Source organism: Schistocerca piceifrons, chromosome 1, assembly GCF_021461385.2.
Source record: "Schistocerca piceifrons isolate TAMUIC-IGC-003096 chromosome 1, iqSchPice1.1, whole genome shotgun sequence".
NCBI lineage: Eukaryota > Metazoa > Arthropoda > Insecta > Orthoptera > Acrididae > Schistocerca > Schistocerca piceifrons.
The window spans coordinates 546,716,407-546,739,428 of record NC_060138.1 but is presented as its reverse complement, the minus strand read 5'-3'; the positions used below and the strand labels follow the sequence as shown (position 1 = coordinate 546,739,428).

Below are 23,022 nucleotides of genomic sequence, written 5' to 3'. Positions count from 1 at the left end.
TTCGAATAGAAATATATTTAAGATTTGACATAAAATTTTTCTGAATATCATACTGTGTCATGATGTAAAAAAACTGTACTGGAGTAACCAAAGTTTTGGCCATGGTTACACTCCCTTCTTATGGGTCTGGTATCAGTTGACCCAGAAGAAGACCACTATAACTGTGGCCAAAACATTGGTTTCTAACACCACTAGAATGAGAAAAAGGCCACTGTAACTGTGGCCAAAACAATGGTTTCTCCAGTACAGTTTCTTACATTATGACACAGTACAATACTTGGAAAATCTGTATGTCAACTAACTCTGGGCGCAAAAGCCTGTGCAATTATCTTCCAGTTTTTTTTTACTTATTCCACATCCGTGAGGTCCATTTCATTTGGGACCTGAGGAAGGTACCACGAGATTTGGTTTTTCTTTGTAAATATTTATATGTTTTTCTATATTCCTTTTCTTTTTTGACATCTGCTATACGCTGGAGGATCTCTTCACTATGGATCCATTGTAATGCGAAGTACATCTAATCTTAAATCCACACTCCCACAGCTGCAACAAAATTCTGTGTGGCAATGGGAGAGCGCATTTGGATGTCTGTATATGTGAATGTGTGTACTTTTACTGTAAAAGTAGCAAGAGCTCAAAAACTTGTGTGAATAATGTTTCCTGTTCTGTGTTTCTATGCTCCCCATATCAGTCTACTATAGGTGAATGGTAGCCTTTCTCCTACTACACATCAAATTTTTTCAGCACTGACTATGTTGTAACTAATGCCAGCAGCAGTGTGATTGGTGTTCAAGTTTACTTAATCATTGTCAGTGTCACAAGCAACAATATATTTTAAAGAAAACAGAATGGCTGTCCAGCAGATGCATTTCCAATAGTACTGATAGATACCTATAAAAAATAAAAATAGCTGTCCTAGCTTTCGAAGCTGTTAGTTCCTTCCTCAAAGAAGAAAGGAGGGTAGGTTCATGGAGGTTAGAAAGGAGAAGTGAGTCACACATACTCTATGATGAGTGTGATCCACTTGTACCATTGTTTTCACAACAAATGATTGGCCTCCTTCTGGAGTCTAGAGTGAACTAACATCTCTAACTTTAATGACCATGGCCTCTTAATTATCTAAGGAAGAAACTAATCATTTTGAAAGCAAGGATAGTTTTTTGTACTTTCATGTCTGTGTATTGCCAATACTGGAAATTCACCCACTGAAGATAAGTAATGACCAGCCATTCTGCCTTCCTGTAATTTTATTAGTAACAATCCAATCTCCTATTGTTGTGACTTTAATTTTATGTTGATCTTTGTTATTTTGCATTTATGCCAGAGAAAAGGCACTGTGTATTGCATACAGCCTTACTCTCAAATTCCCTGAGATTATGTTCCAATACCTTTCGAGGAACATACTTCTTCCTCCAATGTAAACTTTTATAATGGCCATCCCTGTAAAAGTAGAGACTTTTGGGGATAAAGAAGGCCACCAAACATTGTTCCATAAAAACACGGGAGAACTGCCATGTGTTTTATGGAACAATCAGTACGCCGGGAAAGCTTTAAACATCACGCCACCAAACATCTTTATTCCTGTGTTCCAAATTAATTCAGTAAAATGGATAATGCAAATCACAGTGCTGATTTTGGTTGTTTCGTAAAAGTACAAGGGCAATTAGAGCTAAGGTAGATGTTAATAAACCTTGACTTTGAAATTTGTATCAGAGAATAAGATGGACAGTTTGTTGAGGAGGATATGTCTTACTTGATTTTTATGCTAGAAATCCTTTGTAGACCGGGTAAGGGGCTATCTTTGTCAAAAGTAATATTTTTTTCAAAAGTACTGACTTAGCAATACTGTGGACAGAATATACTTGAATGCTGTACGGCAGTTTTAAATTTTCAGTGAGTGAACTTTCAAAGTTCACTAGAGAGATTCCAGTTTGAAGTAAAGGATTGTTTTCTACAAAATTGACATTTAGCTATGCTCAGTCCCTAGAAAAAAAAATGTTAATTTTGCTAAAGCATTTCAGTAGCAATGTTTTGACAAATTAATGAACAGCCCTCGGTCTCAAAATCTCTGTGTACTTCCCAGTTACAGTAAAGGAACACTGTAAAGCAGTCACATATAACATCTTCATAGAGTGTTCTTTAATTGACAAGCACACAGTGAAAAAAAAAATTAGTAAGAGTCTGCCCCATCATGATGTACAAGTAACAAGGCTAAAGGGAATGGAGACATACAAATGAAAAGTCACTAAACAAAAAATTTAGATATATCCACTTGATATGTTAACATTTAAAATCAGACTTGAAGGGAAATCTTGGCAAGAAATCTACACTGCAGACAACTTGAGTGACAAATTTAATACATTTCTGCAATCGAGTATCTTTTTCCTTGATAGTTCCTATCCATTAAAAAGTAGTGGTAGAACTTCAGTACTACTGAGTGAGAACCCAGTTTTCATTACTACTATTATGGGTGAGGGGAGCTATATCACAGTATGAAGGATAGTCACGGGATAGTTACATTTTTCACTATTTTGTAAACTACTGAAGGAAATCAACAATGCATTAGACCAAGGAAATAGGGAGCCCTCAGAATAAAATTAAAGTTATCTGATTAGTTGTAAAAGAAGTATCAGAGCCAGAAGATGAATGTTTAACATACTACATATCTACTGTGGGATAATGAAACTGTTGATGGCCCATCGGGGATGTAGAAAAAATTTAATGATTCCAGTGAATAGTCAGCTAGACGAAGCAAAATTTTGTTGGTAGAGTCAACGTGCAAAATTTTTACATTCTGGTGTTCCAAGGTATATGCATAAGACAACTATGGGATAAAGGGCAGAAATAAATCAAATGTAATTATTAATTCATTTGCAAGAAGAGACTAACAGGGGCATCAGGTAAACTAATTATTGCACTATGCACTAATTTTACGCCTGTCCATCTGTGCAGTGTGTTGGGGTCATAAGTTTGCAGAAAGATTAAAATACTCATTAGTAAAATAATTATATATAAAGGGAAGATCAAACAATGGAAAATCCAGGGTGGAATACTGAAAAAAAAATTATGCAAAGGATAGAGTGCTACACACTGTATAGTGGGGATGTTGAGCTGCATACAGGCACAACAAAAATACTACTAAACGCATAAGCTTTCAGCCAGAAGGTCTTCATCAGAAATAGATAAAATACCGACACACACATTCGTGCAAATGCAGCTCACAGACACAAACACACACATGACCAGTGTGTCTGGCTGCTGTGTCATGTGTGCTTGATGATGTAGTCTATTTAAGGAGGACGTCTTTTGGTCAAAAGCCTACATGTTTTGTAGTCTGTTCATTGTGACTGTGACTCAACACCTTTGCTATATGGTGAGTAGCAACCTTTTCTTTCCATACATTTGTTATATAAGAAGGGAGAAAGAGAGAATGTGGTCACTTAAGATAAATTGCTTCCTACTGGCTAGGTGCAAAAGATTAGCAGCGCATCAGTACACATGTTTTGCTGTCATATTAGTAGTTTGGCTTCAGAAATGGAGTATCAACATATTCTTTCTGCTAGGCACTAACACTGGTAAACAGTTCAGTTGGTAACAGTAGGTATCTCATTCAATTTAACAAAATCATTTTGCTGAATGAATCATTCAATACATTTTTGCACAAGAAACCTAATAAATTTGGTATTTTTCTATTTTAAGACGTCAGAAGTGTCATTAAAATAGATGTGGGATGTAATGTAAATGATTTAGAAAACAGAACGGTGTGTAACACCAGCTCATGGCTTGCAGAAAACATATTGTTGCTCAACAGCAACAGAACAGAGTCCATACAGATTCTTTCGTACAACTTGTTTAAAAGCAAAATTTTACTATCATAGAATTATCAAATAATCAGTAAAGTTAAACATCATTCTAGAACAGGTAGATGAAAATATTCTGTGGAAGTATAAGCAACAGAAAGTGTACAGCTAATCATCCATAATATAAGCAAGATTTAAAATGATGAGGTTTTGGAAAATGCCATACTTCAAGCTGACTAATACAAAACACATGTACAGGAATATGGCTACATTCTCCTGGTTGACTACATTGCGCTGGTACCACAGTTCCAAGACCTTGAAATTGGCCATGACAATGTAGTTTTATGTCGGGTTGTGTATATGTCTGTTAGTAAAGGGCACTGTTCAGAAATTCAGCAACATTTGGGATCTTTTCTAAGTCTCTGTTGCAGTCTTTGAAGCATTACATACAGTATCTTGTACAGAAACTGCATATTTCTATTTTCGCAAGCACTGACAATAAGATGTGAAAGCTTGTTTTACGTAACTTATTTTAACGCTTAAGAATTGGACTGCTGATGTTCTCTACATACATTAATTAATCTCATGGACAGCGTGAGCAGCTATTGTGACTGTTTGCTGATAACAATGTGGTATACGGGGAGGTATCATCATTAAGTGACTGTAGAAGGATAGAGAATGACTTAGAAAGAAATTCTGTTTGGTGTGATGAATGGCAGCTTGCTCTTAAGTGTTAATATGGATGAGTAGAAAAAATTATGATGCAGTGTTCAAATACAGCGTTAGTAGTATGCTGTCTGACATAGTAATGACAGTTAAATATCTAGGCGCTGCACTGCAAAGCAACATGAAATGGAATGAGCTTGTAAGGAAGGTAGTAGGAAGGTAAATTGTTTACATTGGTTTATTGGGAGAATTTTAAGAAAGTATAGCTATAGAACTCTAGTGTGACCCATTCTTGAATATTGCTCAAGCATTTGGACCTCCCCCCCCCCCCCCCCCCCTCACCCCATGTTAATGGATGACGTTGAGCTGTTTAGAAGCATGCTGCTAGATTTGGATCAATATGTAAGTGCTATGGTGGCACTTTGTAAAATGAAATGGACATCCGTGGAGGTAAGACGGTATTATTTCCATGAAACACTACAGAAACAATTTATAGAAGTCATTTGCAGCTGACTGCAGAACGATTCTACAGCTGTCTATGTACAGTTCATGTAAGGGTAATGAAGACAAAACAAGAAAAGAAAAATTAGGGCTTGTATGGAGGAATGTAGACAGCTGTTTTGCTTTGCTCTGTTTGCGAGTGGAATGGGGAAGAAAATGCCAGTAGTGGTACATTGTGCCCTCCACCATTCATCCTTTGATGGTTTGCAGAGTATGCATATTGATGTAGAATATTCTCTGGTATCAAATTTTAGGGCAGCCCTTTGCACTGACAAGTAACATTAGAGCCGAGAAATGAGACGACAGAGTAATCTGTGATACTAGTTGGTGAAAATCCTGCAAACTGTTGTTTAAGAGACTGAGAGTTAAAAGTATCCACGTCACTTGACTTGTAGTTAATATTATGGACACATTAAAAGTGGAAAATGGTTTGTTCTTTGATAACGCTTCTTCAGACATTGTACAGAAAAGTGTGTTTTGTTCTGCAGTCTGCATTTTTATTATTCGTTAAGTAGAAATGAATAGTTTTTCTCATTCTGGAATCATCACCCAGGCTGTGGCAGAGCCATATCTCTGAAATATCCTTTATTCCAGGTGAGCTGGTCTTTCAGATTTTGCAGGAGAGCTTCTGTGAAGTTTGGAAGGTGAGGTGGTGATGATGATGATGATGATGATGGTGTTTGGTTTATGGGGCACTCAACTGCACTATTATCACCACCCATACAAATTCCCAATCTTTGCTCAGTCCAAACTCACCACTTTCATGAATGATGATGAAATGATGAGGACAATACAAACACCCAGTCATTTCGAGGCAGGTGAAAATGGAAGGTGGGAGATAAGATACTGATGGAAGTAAAGCTTTGGGGAGAGTCTTGAGTCAAGCTTGGGTAGCACTTTTAGTAGAGCATTTGCTCACAAAAGCAAAGGTACCAAGTCTGAGTCTTGGTCTGGCACACAGTTTTAATCTGCCAGGAAGTTTCACATCAGTGCACACTCCACTGCAGAACGAAAATCTTACTCTAAATCCTACTGCCGTGTTGCCTCTGGCACCCCTCTTCCCTAGCTTGGCACTTCAAGAGGTGGCTTGAGCCTTAAATCATCTTTGGTTCTGGTTATTTTTATATAAGTGCTGTGCACCTGCTACTACTAGTGAACATCAACATGACCACATGAAGATTATCAAAGAACAGCAGTCACCAAAACTACGTAATAACAGACATCTGTTTATGGTGAGGGTTGATGCTTATAATTTAGTTTATTTTCCCCTTCTGATGCTGATAATTTAGCTCACAGGAATGTTCAGTCCTTGAATGAGTGTATTCAGATAATTTCTGGGGAGGGTTACTAGTAAATTAGGATTTTAATTTAAATTTATAAGGATTCACAATTTCTTTCTTTGTCAGCTGGTAGGTTGCTCAGTTGTCACAGAACTCAGAACTTTGCTCTCAAAACAATATTTAGAGACAAACCCTATGTGTAAATTACTTTTGTTTCGTGTTTTGACTGTAAACCTGACAGACAAGCTCTATTGCTCAATGGGTCTCAGAATGCAATTCCATAGATCCACGTTTCAAATCTTAAGTCATTCCTTGGATAGTTTGTGTCACTTATCACTTCTTTTTCCTCTGGCAATGATTTCTTAATTTTAAAAATGGCTGGTTTCACCATGGTTAAATTCATATTCAAATGTATGTCCCTCCACAACTGGCTAACTAAGTCATGTCACTGGAAGGTAGGGGCATACCAGCTCCAATAGGATCTTGCCTAGTGAAGCACTGCGAGTTAAAACTTATCTTGGGATCAGGGATAGCTTTACTTAACTTACAATTCAGTTGAAACTAATTTTTATTATTAGCGAAAAATGACATTAAGGAATAAATACTGAGTTGGTGCATAAGTTCATAGTGTTTTTCCACAAGTTTAATAAACACAACAGATACAGATAACAGAGACTTACGTTATTAATAATAAATTCTCCTTCACTATTTATAACAGCCTGCGAAAGCTGGGGGAACTTTTAATTCTGCAACTTTTGCAATCACATGGTTTTGACCCAGAGAACTCGTCAAGCCATTTTTAGTGCTTTTTCATTCAGAAAGGAAGTTCGTTGAAGGTTGTTCAACAGAGAGTGGAAAAGGTGAAAATGTGAGGGCACAGGATCCATGTGAATAAAGTGGATGTGGAATGACTTCCCAACCCAACTGATGCACAGTGTTTTCTGTCGGTCTGTTAGAATGCAGGCACGCATAATTGTGGAGTAGCATCACTTCACGCAGTTTTTCTGGTCATTGTTCTTGGACTACATCTGCAAGACGTCTCAGTTGTTGACAATGAATGTCAGCTGTGATGGTTATGCCTCGGGAAGCAATTTGTGGCACACCATGCTGTCTCTGGATGGATGGAGAGGTTGGTATGGGCACACGACGGCAAGGTCTTCAGCGCCCGCTCAATAACAGTGTGAGACGGGTGTCAAGAAAATACTCAGAACAGGAAGATAAAACAGAATGTAAAACACAGGTAACAAGGTTGAAAAAATATGTGCCTACCCATACCGAAGTATGGGATGAAGTATGCCGTCAGCAGGAAAACATGGACAACACTGGAAGAAAGTGGGAGAAGGAATTAAAAAAATATAGCAAATGTAAGTGGCTGGCTGACCACAAGGAAAAAAGGGAGGAGCCAGCCACTCTGCAGTACACAAAAACCTCCAGCCTAAAAGTTTTGGTCAGAGTCTAGATACATCACAAAACATTAAAATGCTATATACACTCGTCTCCATAATGTCTCTGTTCTGTCAGATGCATAACATGCATGAATGTGTGCAGGTCTTTGTATGGGGAGCTGCTGCTTTGTTTGGGCTCAACCATTCCTCATTACTAGTAAAGACACCATTCCTCATCACTAGTAATGATACAGGAGAGCAATGGTTGGTGTTGTTCACAAGTGAATTGATGATGTGCAAGCAGAGGAGTGCACATATGGCTATTCACTCATTTTTGTGATTTTGGCTTAGAGCGTGCTGTCCCAATACACTCAATTTTTGAACCTGCCCCATTGTGTGAAGTGGGTCACTGTGCATTAATGCTTTTAAATGATATTCTTCAAACCCTGGAGGTCTTCCTGAACATGGAGGGTCACTAACGTTGAAGGAATCCTCTTTAAAATGAGAAAACCATTTTGCTGCCATTCTCTCTCCAATGGCATTATCCCCATACGCAGCGCAAATGGTTCTGGCTGCCTCCACTACTGTCACCTCTTCATCGAACTCAAACAGAAGAATACATCAGAAACGTTCAGATTCCTCCACTTTGCATTCCATTTTCTAGCATCCGCAGCTCCACTAGATATCTCCAAATGACAACATGTAGAATCAGATAGCAACAGTGAACTACAAATAACAAATGACAATCAATAAATAAATCCATAATAACCTGGATGCCAAAGTGCAAAACAAAAATGGCACAAACTTAGGCACCAACCTAATATATTTGAAAATGAGTTTAGAAATTCCAAGATCATGAATGAAACTCCGTAGGTAGATGTATAAGGAAAGCAGTGTGGATGAGACATAACCCCATTACTGACAGCTAAAAAGGCAACAGTTGGGTGTAAAACTGAAATTGTGGGTATTGTAGTTCAACATGAATAAGAAGAGGTACTGTAACTAGGTAGAGGTGTATAAATGAGGGAGGGACAGTGGTGCTAATGATGAGAATAGATGCAACACAAATATGGATAGCAGAACGAGCTAACATGGCAGACACTTTAGATTGCTCAAAAAGTTTAATGAAGTGAAGAGCACAACTGGCCAAAGAAAAAAAAGCATGCACAGTAACTGGGTCTAATTAAACTGAAAAGAAACATGGGAAAAAGACAATATGAAGGATTTGCACTGCTGCTATTCTCTGCAGAGACTGCAAGAGGTGAATCCACAGTTGGAAGATGGATGAGAAAAGAATAAGTGATGCACCAGTTGAATATCCTTATTTACATTTTACTGCTTATGATTAATGGGCTAAATAAATAAAGAGGTTGGATAGATAAATTGGATGGAGTGAACTAAGAGTAACTCTGCAAGGGGCTACTGATAATATGATTCTAACATACATAAAAAGTGGCATAGTAGAGGTAGCTGCAGAATTCACCTATAAGCAAAACACGGGCATCAACTTGAAGCCACGAAGATTCATGGATAGAATGAGAAACCTACTTAAATTTCACTTCCAGATTTAACACTGCTGCCATTTCATCTGTATGGGTACTTAGTTTTGGAGACAGCTGCCAATATTTGTTATTTTGAATTATATTCAGGGAGAAAAAAAGAAGAACTTCATTGTTTCTCACAGAGACAGCAGAAGATTTGACAGATTGGATAGTGTCTTGAAAAGGAGCTGTGATGTGAACATAACAAAAGTTAAATAAGGGTAATGGAGTGTAGTGGAATCAAATCGGGTAATGCTGAGGAGATTGTATTAGGAAATGAGACGCTAAAAGTAGTAATGATTTCTGCTATTTGGGCAGCAAAATAACTGACAGTGGTGAAAGTGTGGGAATTTAAAATGCAATGTAGCAATAATAAGAAAAGTTTTCCTTACAGAAGAGAAGTATATTGACATTGAATATAGATTTAAATGCTGGAGATATTTGTTTGGATTATAGCCTTATAGGAAAATGAAATGTGTATGATAAACAGTGCAGACAAAAAGGACAGTAGACTTTTTGGAATGGGAAAGGGGAATACTGAAGACAGGATGGATAGTCTATACAGGGTGTTACAAAAAGGTACGGCCAAACTTTCAGGAAACATTCCTCACACACAAATAAAGAAAAGATGTTATGTGGACATGTGTCCGGAAACACTTAGTTTCCATGTTAGAGCTCATTTTAGTTTCGTCAGTATGTACTGTACTTCCTCGATTCACTGCCATGATTTCATATGGGATACTCTACCTGTGCTGCTCGAACATGTGCCTTTACAAGTACGACCCAACATGTGGTTCATGCACGATGGAGCTCCTGCACATTTCAGTCGAAGTGTTCGTACGCTTCTCAACAACAGATTCGGTGATCGATGGATTGGTAGAGGCGGACCAATTCCATGGCCTCCACGCTCTCCTGACCTCAACCCTCTTGACTTTCATTTATGGGGGCATTTGAAAGCTCTTGTCTACACAACCCTGGTACCAAATGTAGAGACTCTTCGTGCTTGTATTGTGAACAGCTGTGCTACAATACGCCACTCTCCAGGGCTGCATCAGTGCATCAGGGATTCCATGTGACAGAGGGTGGATGCATGTATCCTCACTAATGGAGGACATTTTGAACATTTCCTGTAACAAAGTGTTTGAAGTCACGCTGGCACGTTCTGTTGCTGTGTGTTTCTATTCGATGATTATGGGCGCTGATGACCACGCTGTTTAGCGCCCGTAAACCTCAAACACACACACACACACACACTATTCCATGATTAATGTGATTTGAAGAGAAGTAATAAAATGAGCTCTAACATGGAAAGTAAGCGTTTCCAGACACATGTCCACATAACATATTTTCTTTCTTTGTGTGTGAGGAATGTTTCCTGAAAGTTTGGCCGTACCTTTCGGAAAAACCGAGTATAACTAATGAAGAGTTAGTGAATCAAAATTGATATAAAAGAGCTGTAGACACAAAATGACTGAAAGGAGGGATATGTTTGACTGGGCACATCCATTTGGCATCAAGAAACATGACAATGTTATCATGCTGTCAAGGTTTCCAATTCATTTTTCCAAATAATAAGGGTGTCACACTTTGCAGCCACTGGAGTACGCAGAATGATGGTACACCTACCTGAGAAGACCCGGTCATCATCAGCGTCCCCACTGCTATTGCCAGCCCCACCGCCCACCATGCCCATGCCTTTCTTGTAAATCTCGAGGGCTGGCAAAAAGAGCAGAAGGCATATGACAGCAATAAACTTGACTATCAGTTTGAAGATAACCACTTTTAGGATGATCTTGAAGAGCAGGCTGATATCGAAAGGGATAGGTGGGAAGAAGTGATCGGGAGCAGCATAGGGTGCCGGGGAGAGGTCGTGGTGGTCGTGATGGTGATGGTGATGGTCGTGGAGGGGCGGGCGCACTGGTGCTGGGTAGGGTCCCCCATTGGGCAGGTGTGGCGGTCCGTAGACAGGCCGTGGTTGTGGTGGACCATAGATTCCGCTCGGTGGAGGGCCGTAATTGCCACTGGGCCCACCTCCGACTGGCCCACCATACACTGGACTGGGTTCTCCAAAGTAACCTGCAACAGGAGGAGGAGGGGAAAAATTATTGTGCATTTGAATCACATGGTGCAGTAGCTAACCTGCCAGGGGAACTACAAGAACATGCTTTGTTATGTCTACGTCCACAAACTATAAGGGGCGATCAAAAAGTTTCCATTTGAGGGCATTGCTGCAGCGTATATGTAATGAAGCGTGACTCTGATGTGGATGTAGAAGCATCGACATGTAGTCAAGGGATTAGTGTGGCTTTTGTGTATTTCTGACATGCATTTGGTAAATGTGGGAATGTAAACTATGGCGATGTTATTCTCAAATGCATCAAAATAGGACCAATGTGCTGTTATACTTCTCTTAGCTCCCAAAGGACAAGTGACAGTAGACATCCATTGGAGAATGAAGAACGTGTATGCAGCAGCATGTCTGTCGAAAACTACCGTAGTGGAACGGTGCTGCTTCATCGTAATACACACTCCCATATTGCAAATATTGTAACGCAACTCAAGAGGGAGACACTCGACACCCTCCCCCCTATAGTCCTCATGTATCTCCAAGCAGTTATCACGCCTACAGTCTCTTAAAAAAGACCTTGAACAATTGATGATTCCTGTTGGACAAAGGGTGCGACAGGCAGTTATGGGCTTCTTCATGCAGCAGATCACAGTGTTTTACCATACAGGTATCTTCAACCTGGTGCAGCAGTTGGATGATTGCCTCAATCCTCATAACTATTTTGCTTGTCTGGCATACCCATTCAGGACAGTACAGCCTTTGAATGGAAACTTTTTGATTACCCCTTATGCTATGACAATGAACAATAGGACTTTATTCCAAATCCATTCTCACAATGCAGGTAAAGCCAGCTACATCAAAAGATAGTACACAAACTTTATAAATTGTATTAAAAATATCATAAACTTTCATTCATAAAGGTAACAAATTTCCTGGATGAATGTATGATCATAGTGATTTTTGTGAATACAGCCCTGTAGACCACTTAACATATTTCTTTACTTTTAATGATGTTTCGGCTACTGCCCATCATCAGATCAAAATTTAAAACTAGCGATACAAGTTTCAGTGTCAGTTCCAATAAAACATATGCCTAAGCAATGTGTCGACTGCCAATGGCCATTTAATACACCACTTAGATATAAGTTTTATTGAAAGTGACAGTAAAACTTGTTCCATAAGTTGTAAGTTTTGATCTGATGATGGCAGTAGCTGAAACATTCTTATAAATATAGAAATATGTTAAATGATCTAGATGGCTTTATTCACAAAAATTTAACTTGTCTCAGTAACTGTTTAAACCTGTATTTTTTGTAAGTATTCCATGGACAGTAGAGGAAGGAAAGTGAGGATGATTAGAGTTTATTGCCCCGTCAATGGTGCAGTCATGGGGCCCATTTGTTGTCCTGCATGGGTGGAACACAAAGAGGGATTATCTCAGTATTCTGGCTGTGTGTCTTCACCCAATGCTGTCTTCCCTAGTGAATGGCGTGTGTAATAGATCAAAAATTCCTACATTCATGCTTCTGCAGTTGGCAGTTCAATGTGCATGTTGATGACACACAAAACCTCATATTGCTCTTTCAGTTTCCTGACATGAAATGAAACTGAACCTTTGTGAGGAAATTTTGAGGACAAGCTGTGCAGCCGATTTCCTCCTCCAAGGCAAGGGTGCTGTGGAGTAAGTTTAATATTTAGGTAGACGAATGGCGACTTGTGAGTATCCATAAAAAATTCCAGTTCTGAAACAGTCAAAAATGTGTCTAATGCCGACTTTTAAATCGTTTTCTTGAATGACAAGCACCTGACTACAACATATTTTTTACTTCCCTTGAGAGCTAAGAGGGAGGGACGCGTTGCTCCAAGGAGATTTTCTACGTCTGCGTTATTTTTGCAGGTAGAGTGAGCATGTATCCTTCTGAAAATTGAGAATGACTTTCTCACATCGGATAAAATCTGTAATTAAATGGTTCAAATGGCTCTAAGCACTATGGGACTTAATATCTGAGGTCATCAGTCCCCTAGACTTAGAACTACTTAAACCTACCAAACCTAAGGACATCACACACATCCATGTCCGAGGCACGATTTGAACCTGCGACCGTAGAGCTGTAATTAATACGAGATGATCAGACAGTCTGGTAATAAAGCTTTTGTCTCTTTTTTTTCATAGACGGACCAAGATGGTGCAGTGATTGGCACGCTAGACTTGTATTCGGGAGGATGATGCTTCAAACCCGCGTCCGGCCATCAGGCCATCTACATTTAGGTTTTCTATGAGTTCCCTAAATAACTCCAGGCAAATACTGAGATGGTTCTTTTGAAAGTGCACGGCCGATTTCTTTCCCCATGCTATACACAATCCGAGCTTGCACTCTGTCTCTGATTACCTCAATGACGACGGGACGTTAAACGCAATCTTTCTTTCTTTTTCTTTTTCATAAATGTTTGTATTATTCTGCTCAACTGTGCAGAGTAATGTGACGTTCTCTTCCAGCCCTGTGAAGTTAGTCTCTAAGTTTTCTTACGACCTGAGTGAGTGCATCATTGACGCAAACGTACAAACTGCTTATTTTTCAGTGGGATATGTGATCAATACACCAAATTTCTGAGGTGTTTATGCCGCGCTAGTAGCGTTAGCTTTAAATGCGTTTCGTAGGTAAGTCGAGCGCTCGTCAGCTCTCGTGATTGCGGACAGCAGTGTGGGTAAGGGAGTAAACAGTTAAGGCTAGAGCAACTGCGCTCCCACCTCCTTCTCCATTGGCACCGATGAGGTCGCCCCTGCCATATGAGTCTGCATAAGCGTCCAAGTAGGTGTCTCCACGGGGTTCAGCTTTCGGCGGATCGTCAGCTGATGATGTACCCAGCAGCAGTAAGGATGTCAATATCAACCACGAAGCACCTGAAACATAACACATAGTCCACACCATCACTTTTCCGCTTCTGAGAAGAATGAACGCGACAGCCGGTAGCGGCTCGGGTGTTTATCATATGCTCTGGTACACAAGCTTGAGCATCCTCAAGTAATGAAGGTAAGAAAGAATATCCTAAGTTTAAATAAACTTAATTTCATCCACCACAAACGATGTTTTTTGAAAACCTTTAACTATGTCAGTAATGATATAAACAAAAAGTACTTCACAAATTACGTAAGTTACTTCATGCGTAGCGCCACACGTTACAGTACACGAATTTATTCACTTTCAAATGCTGTGGGAGTTTACATTACTATTGTATATGCCGCAGTATCTTAGCACCAAATCATAGTTCAACGTAAAGCGAACAGTGTGCAAGCTGTATACGATTTTCTGCGTACAAAACCTGGGACAATACTCTTAGACCAGAGAAATGTAACTGCAGGGAGAGAGAATCAGAACAAAACACTAATGTAAATTCCCCGAGCAAATGAAAATGAGAATAAATTCCTGAAACGCGTCGTGCTACGCATGTAAACGTGTAACTGGTGCACCAATTTCTTATTTAGATTATTAAATTACACCGCTTCTACAAAGTAAAAATAGACAGTCCGTACCTGGTGCGCTAACAGCGATTGAAAAGAAAAAGCCCGGAAGTAAAGTGATCTCAAATGAAGCCTACATAGATTTCAATTAACGAAAGGAACGCTTTCGAAGGGTATGTGAAGAAATAGCGTTCTCTCATGTGCTGTCTTTGCCTATCTTCTTCTGATTTGCAATGCATTTCCCCTTTCCCTTGACGTTGTACCGTCACTAATGATCTCGTTAGGTGTAACGTAAACTATAACCTCCCTCCTTCCTTCGACGTTGTATGGACTTGGCAATCGCGAAGGCAGCAATTCAGATTTCCGTCTGGTCATCCATATTTAGGTTCCATGTTGTTTTCTTAAATAGCGTAAGGCAATGTCCCTTGGAAAGGATACGGCCGATTTCTTTCTCCAACCTTCCAATGTCATATATCTCTAGTCCTCGATGGGACGTGTAATCTTAGTCTTCCTTTGCAGCTGTTTGGGTATCAGGCAACGAGCAATGAAATTCATGAGTCACAGTCAGATTTGAGATGCTGAGGCAAGTAAATAAAGAAGGCGTTCAAACTTTGATCGCCACAAAGATCTTTAGTAGTTTACGTGTCAATTTCTCGATCATAGTCGGCGAATTAATACACAATTGCGGAACGTCGCAGCAGGCAAGAAACGACTAAGAAATTTGGGCATAAAAAAAAGTGTATTTAGAGCTATGAGAGGGGAGAATGATCGAATTTCATTCACTAAGGTAAAGTGTACCAAACTACATATTTAAAAATTATCGCCCCCGGGTGGGCTCGAACCACCAACCTTTCGGTTAACAGCCGAACGCGCTAGCCGATTGCGCCACGGAGGCTTGTGTTCCGTATTTGTCATTTTTCTGTATGATACCTGTTTTGCAAACCATTGTGAAACATTTCAATTTGGTAAAGTATTTCCGGCGCAGTCTTACTTCGTCTCAGCTTGAAGAAATTTTGTTCGAAGTACAACAACTAGGCTTGGCCGATAATTTTCTACAACGCAGACTATTGTATCTCGGTCACTGATAGCAAAATATCCAGATTAAGGTTATCCATTATGGACATTGCAGAAAACCGTGGCTATATAAGTAATGAAATATAAATACAGATAACTACAAGCGGTCAGTTATGAAACATTTGTTTATTTCCATAAACTAGTTTTCACTTTTTTGAAAGCTTAGCGTGCGCCACATGAAAAGGCTTGAAAACTAGTGAAATCTACCGTCGATTCCTGGTGTATTAACATAATGATTAATGAATGGACAACATCGTACATGTTCTACAGGAATCTTGTAGCGTAACATTATATTGTGCTTTTCATTTATTAATTGAAAATCAGTTTGTGGAGATAAACCATGTCAACTGTTTCTCAAATGACAGGTCTCAGCTACATGCATTTCTATCCAATAAAAAAACTATCCATTCTGATTTTTGTTAAGTACAGATGATCACACGCAAGGAGCAGCCATAGACGTGTCAGATTGGTGTACCTACCTACACGAGATATCGTTTTGTGAAAAAAGACAGATAACGTTTGGACTGAAAACCGGTACCGCAGATCATGTGTCTAACGCTCTTCTGTACATGATACCTGTTTGAATATGTTTCAGATCTGACGGTGATAATGATCGCTTGTGAATGGAACCATTCCATGTTACCGTTGTGAGCGGTGTTCAGTTTTCATTTGACCCCCCCCCCCATATTCCTATGTATAGCACTGTTTCTTGAAACAGCAAAAGTAAGCTTCCACAGGATAGCTGGCATCTGTCTGCTGATTCGGGTTTTCGACATCTCGGATGCTCTCCCATGGATCACACAAACCTGTGACCATTCTTGCTGCCTTTTTGCATGTCAGTAGCCCCAGTTAGTCGCATTTAGTTTGGATCCGACACACTAGAGCAATATTCTAGGACGAGTCTCCTTTGTAGAGCAGTCTCCTTTGTAGGGTGACTACATTTAAAGTGCAGCTACTTCCAGAAGTCCAGTGTGGGATGTAATTATCGTATGGCTGCGAAACTTGGTAGATATGCTAATGTATTAATACGAAACCGATTTACCCTGGATAACGTTAGTTTCAATTTTGGCCGCGGGGACAGATCTGGCACTGTACAGCATCTCGTCGCTGTCTCCAGTGCTCATATTGAACCAGCTGTTTAGCGCAGTTAATAATTAACTTTCTCACTTGTTTGACCTTTTCTGGCCACGTCCCATTCCTAATCCATCACTTACGGAAAAGTTGCTATATGTCTTTCTTGCATTCACAGCGCCAGATTTGCGCCTGGTGGCCAAAATTGTTAACTAATGTTTAACACATTAGGATACCTACCAAGCTTCGCTGCCATATGATAATTAAACCCTACGCTGGACCTCTGTGAGCAGCTGCACTTCAGTTATAAACATCCAGTACCAACGAACTGAAGTCTGCCAAGTGGCTTACCTAGATCTGAGTCTATGCGACCATTTCATATCGTGTCCAGGCAAATAGCCACATCCAGACGTTTCTACGACTTGACTGATTCCAATTGTGACTCACTGATATTATAGTCATCATCATTACCGTCATCATCATCATTATCACAAGTCACTGTGGTCATTACTGAGCGCCATGAACCCATGAACCAAGTGTCTCCATCCTGAACAGTTACCAGATTCTCTTACAACCTGCTGAAGAGTAGACCATAGATCTTCTTGATTTGATCCATCCGCCTGCTCGCTGCTCTTCTCCTGGGTTTCTTGCCCTCGATCTTTCCTTCCATGAGTATTTTCTCCATATTTTCTCGTACTATCGCCAAAGAACTGGACAGGAGATGAAATGCGCCTGGAGATAATGAGTTGCTGAAAAATTATCGCATTTATTTTTCTTTCGGTCCATTTTATATACAGCATCCTGAGCCAGCACAGAAGTTCGAATGCATCAGTATGCTGCTTGTCTTTGGCCTTAAGGGTACACGTTATGCAACCGTAAAAGAAGACGGAAAACGCGAGTGTTTCAACAAGGCGGACCTTTGTAGTGTTGGTTATCGCTTTGTTCTGCCAAATCTTGGTGAGTTCCTTCATAACCACACGCCCTAACGTGATCCGCTTTTTTTGTATCATCTTGACAGCTTCCCGTGTCCCTTATGACTGATCCAAGACTCATGAAATAATGCACGACTTCAAGTTTCTTTAATCGACTTGTGAGTTGGATTTGTGCCCCTCGATCAATTAACATGGATTTGAACTTGCTGAGATTGAGGTCTAATCGATATGATAGACTAATGTGTTGTACTTTTGTTAGTGGCTCGGCATGATCATCTTCGCTGCTGGCAAGAAACAGAAATCTGAGACTGTTAATAGTTCTAACACCAATTGAGATGCCTTTATTCCAAACATCAAGGGCGTTCCTAATGACGTCTTCTGCATAGACGTTATACAGTTGGGTATAGGACAACATTGTCCCACACCTTTTGATATAATGAAGAAATCGGACGTGCCAGCACAGTCATAGGACGCGAAGTTTTAGACTTCTCAATATTTAAAACAAGTTGTAAATGTTTGAACCGCTTTGAAATCGTATTAAGTTTTGACAGAATTTTGAGTATCTTTTTCATACAGTCATTCGTTATAGATAGGTACACCATCTGCAAGTTGTTTGAAGTTACTATTAATATTTTCTGGCATTGAGTAATGCAAGTCGTGATTAGCAAAGGTCGCAATGTACTTCGCTAGGTTACTCCTGAGGCTACTTCTGCATCATTCGATGGTGCTCCACACATCACTCCGGTAACTGGCCCGCAAAAGTCATCCCATTAAAGGATCGGACCCTCCAAATAACAGAACAATTAGGCGTTGGGTAGCAGTAATGAACCTGCCGACCAGTGTTCACGGAGAATGGCGCGAGACTGTGCCGCCTAAATATCCTTACAGAAAATGTGGACTTTGGTTGGACTTGGCCAGACCAACATACAGTCGAGACCAGGTTATCTCAGATTAGTACAGAATTCAGTTCATGACACTCGTATTAGAGTACTCGTGTTCGCCGCATTTTTATCCCTTCCTCTGACGCAAAATTGCAGAATGGGCATAAATCGCCCTCACACAGGACGTGATAATTAACATCCACGCAGTTTGCGATAGAATTTCACGTTGCGAAGGATTCACGCACGTGAACGATGCATTAAGTCACGTCGAGAAGTCAGCAAAATGCTACGAAACATGGACCAGGACCATGCAACACAGCTTTCTACATCATACAGTGCACTGAGCAGATGCCATAAGCGAATACAGATTACTAAAGCTTAATTGGCGTTTATGATGGTTTTTGTAACATGAATATATGCTGTTCCATGGCAGTGGCACATTTAAAATGTATAAGAAAAGGCGTCGTATTTGATAAAATTTGTTATAGTAAAATGTCGGGTAGTGATACATTGTGAAAAGTACAAAGATATAGGATGGAAATGTTTCAGATACTTTACTCAACCAATGTCTCTATGCTTCTTCACAGATCTAGTAGAAATAAAAATTTCTTTGGAGATAAAGTTGGAAGGTAAGGGAGGAAACCAGTTAGAAATACAAATCGTGATGACAGTGTTACATGTACGTACGTAAAATGTGGAAACAAACTGTCTTCTCAATCCTGGTCAGTCACTAAAATTTTAACGGCTCATTAATGTTCGAAACTGTGTTTACTTGTCTACGTACATGATCAGTGATCTTTTAAGCAGGAGACTATATAATATTTTTCGAGCACACCTTTCAACGTATTCAGTACCTTTTGATACAATTCCCTCCAATTTGCCACAATTTTCCACTCTTTTTGTCAATCTAAGATGAATTGTGAGATACTACAGCAGCTTCAGATAGAAGGCCATCTCTTCATTATTAACTGTCTCACAAAATGGAATAATTTATAACGAGATCCACAAAAAACGATAGGTTCTGCTCAGCAACATCCACAACCACCGTGAGTACTACAGAATGGCTCCGGCCGCACTCTTATGAGTTTAAGCACTTCTGCTGGCCACCAAACTCCCCAGACATGAACATTACTGAGAATATGAGATGCCTTGCGAGTGTTGTTCAGAAGAGATCTCCATGCCCTCGTACTCTTATGGATTTATGGACAGCCCTGCAGGATTCATGATGTCAATTCCCTCCAGCACTACTTCAGACATTGGTCGAGTCCATGCCACGTCGTGTTGGGGCACTTCTGCGTGCTCGCGGGGGCCCTGCACGATGTTAGGCATGTGTGCCAGTTTCTTTGGTTCTTCAGTGTATGTACCCGCGTATTTTCTCATATGTCTCCCCTTAAAGGAAGTCGCCGCTGGTGTAGCGAACAAGGCCTCTCGCTGGAAAGCAGAAAACCTTTATTCAATTCCCGTTTGATTTCTACGGTTTTTTTTTTCTTTTGTATTTTTTCTGTAGCCAAAGTGATAGTAGTAGTAGAGTTAATGGGACAAGGTAGTCAACAAGGAATAATGGCGTGTTTACAGACGACGAGGGTCAATCGACTTACGTGATAGAAGTCATACCGCCAAACTGTAAAGCGTTGTGCCAGCCTTATGGTGTTTATTTTATCGCCAAGTTAAAAACTTCGTTTCAGCGCTTCAAATTACTGTCTGCTTCTGGAAACACAGCGGGAATTTCACAGCCGAGCGGATGCAATGATGATTCACAGCATAATTCATGACCTACCTTTAGCACTGATTTTTCAATCTTATCGTATGCGACCATCTAGTTGTTCGAAGGAAACTGAGGACACGTAACAGAGTCAGTGAAAGTGGCATTCTAAATCGACCAGGATTAAATTTTTAGTTCTTTACTAATCCAAGTCGTTTGAGAAATTGATTCCTATTTATTTATTTACCTCATTAAGCCACTTATGTCTGCCAATTTCGAAACGAAAAAAATACAAATAAGAAAAAACTGCGGAATGCAACTGGGAATGAAACACAGATTCGCCGTTCTGAAGCCAGGCGCCTTGGTCGCTACAGCAGCGGCGCTATCTTTGAACAGCTCGTACCTTGTGGGTACATAAGGAGCAGTCGAAAAAATTCCTTTCTTCGATTTGTAGAGAGACTTGCGTTTGTGGACGTTATATATCCTGCTGAAAAACACTCAGTTTTATCTGTTGATCCCCTAAATTCTGATTCGATTGCTCGTCATTAACTACATGTATAGTTTGCGCAGAAACGAGGGGTTGTTGAGCCAAAAAACCTTAAGAGTCTTTCATTCTAGGTTGTACACAAGCGACCGGCCAAATATCAGCTGAATCAGTTGGTTGTGTCTGAGGCCTTCCCCTCCTTAGCATCAATTAATTTAATTCTACTATATTTCATTACCCTTGTTTCACTTTTATTTGTACACTTTGCAACCTTTTTTTAAGACACTATACTATACTTGATCTTCCATATCCTTTACCAACTCCGCTAGAATTGCAGCGTCATTGTCGGACCTCGAAGTTATTCCGGATGATACTGTCCATTGTCTTTTGTAGATCAGAAACTTACGGGTTTTTTCCTTTTCCTCGGAGGGGCAAAATGCGCACACCTGGGCGCCGAATGAGAGGGCATTGTGCAGCAGTTCCTTTTGTGCTGCCGTGTCCTGGTGGTCAGCTGCTTGTTATTCTGGAGGCGAGCGTGCCGGCCTGCTGCCCCGGATGATTCGTGCGATAACCTCCCCACTCCCTTGTCCCTCTGCTATGAATGGTAACACGGTTCGGACGCACAATATTGCTATGCAGAGCAGCGGACACAGGCCGGGATGCGTTCGCGGCATTCTGAGGTCCGCCTCGTACCTTTTCCTACCCAAGATGCCTCAGTGCTCCCGTTCGCCAGTCCCGCGCATCATAATAAGCACATTACCTGATCAAAAGCATCCGGCCACCTACACTGAAGAGTCAACTGCCTTATATCGTGTAGGGCGAGCACGCAGAAGTGCTGCAAAACGACGTGGCATGGATTGACTAATGTCTGAAGTACTGCTGAAGGGAACTGACATCATGAATCCTGCAGGTCTGTCCATAAATCCGTAAGAGAACGAAGGGTGAAGATCTCTTCCGAACACCACGTTGCAAGGCATCCCAGATATGTTCAATAATGTTCATGTCTGGGGAGCTTGGTGGCCAGCGTAAGTGTTTAAACCCAGAAGAATGTTCCTAGAGCAACTCTGTAGCAATTCTAGACGTGTGGGGTGTCGCATTGTCCTGCTGGAATTGCCCCAGACCATAGGAATGCAAATGGACATGAATGGATGCAGGTGATCAGACAAGAAGGTTACGTACGTGTCACCTGTCAGAGTCTTATCTAGACGTATCAGGGTCCCCATATCACTCCAACTGCATACGACCCACACCATTACAGAGCCTTCACAAGCTTGAACAGTCCCCTGCTGACATGCAGGGTCTGTGGATTCATGAGGCTGTCTCCTTACCCGCACACGTTAATCCGCACAATCTATTTGAAACGAGACTCGTCCGACCTGTGCAATACGTTTCCAGTCATCAACAGTCCAATGTTGGTGTTGACAGACCTACGCGAGGCGTAAAGTTTTGTGTCATGCAGTCATCATGGCTACATGAGTGGGCCTTCGGCTCCGAAAACCCATATCGATGATGTTTCGTTGAATGGTTCGCGCGCTGACACTTGTTGATGGCCCAGCAGTGAAATCTGTAGTAATTTGACGAAGGGTTGCACTTCTGTCACCTAGAAAAATTATCTTCAGTCGTCGTTGGTCCAGTTATTGCAGGATTTTTCTTCAGCAGCAGTGATGTTGGAGATTAAATTGTTTTACCGGACTCCTGATATTCACGGTTCATCCGTGAAATGGTCGTCCGGAAAAATCCCCAATTCATCTCTACTTCGGAGATGCTGTGTCCCATCGCTCGTGTGCCAACTACAACACCACATACAAACGCACTTAAATCTTAACAACCTGTCATTGTAGCCGCAGAAACCGACCTAACAACTGCGCCACACCCTTATTGTCTTATACAGGGTGTTACAAAAAGGTACGGCCAAACATTCAGGAAACATTCCTCACACACAAATAAAGAAAAGATGTTATGTGGACATGTGTCCGGAAACGCTTAATTTCCATGTTAGAGTTCATTTTAGTTTCGTCAGTATGTACTGTACTTCCTCGATTCACCGCCAGTTGGCCCAATTGAAGGAAGGTAATGTTGACTTTGGTGCCTGTGTTGACATGCGACTCATTGCTCTACAGTACTAACATCAAGCACATCAGTACGTAGCATCAACAGGTTAGTGTTCATCACGAACG

General features: G+C 40.6%; 1 protein-coding gene and 1 non-coding gene across 2 annotated transcripts in view; both read right to left on the bottom strand.

Moving 5' to 3' along the window:
* Positions 1 to 23,022, bottom strand: part of LOC124786607 — a 156,529-nt gene that overhangs the window by 82,179 nt on the left and 51,328 nt on the right. Inside the window, exons 2-3 of the mRNA XM_047254277.1 lie at positions 13,991 to 14,143; positions 10,800 to 11,249 (exon numbers count right to left, since the gene is read on the bottom strand). Coding sequence (XP_047110233.1) covers positions 10,800 to 11,249; positions 13,991 to 14,143 — 603 coding nt within the window. The remainder of the gene's footprint in view (positions 1 to 10,799; positions 11,250 to 13,990; positions 14,144 to 23,022) is intronic.
* On the bottom strand, positions 15,523 to 15,596 carry Trnan-guu. The gene has a single exon. It is a non-coding gene; the product is annotated as a tRNA-Asn (tRNA).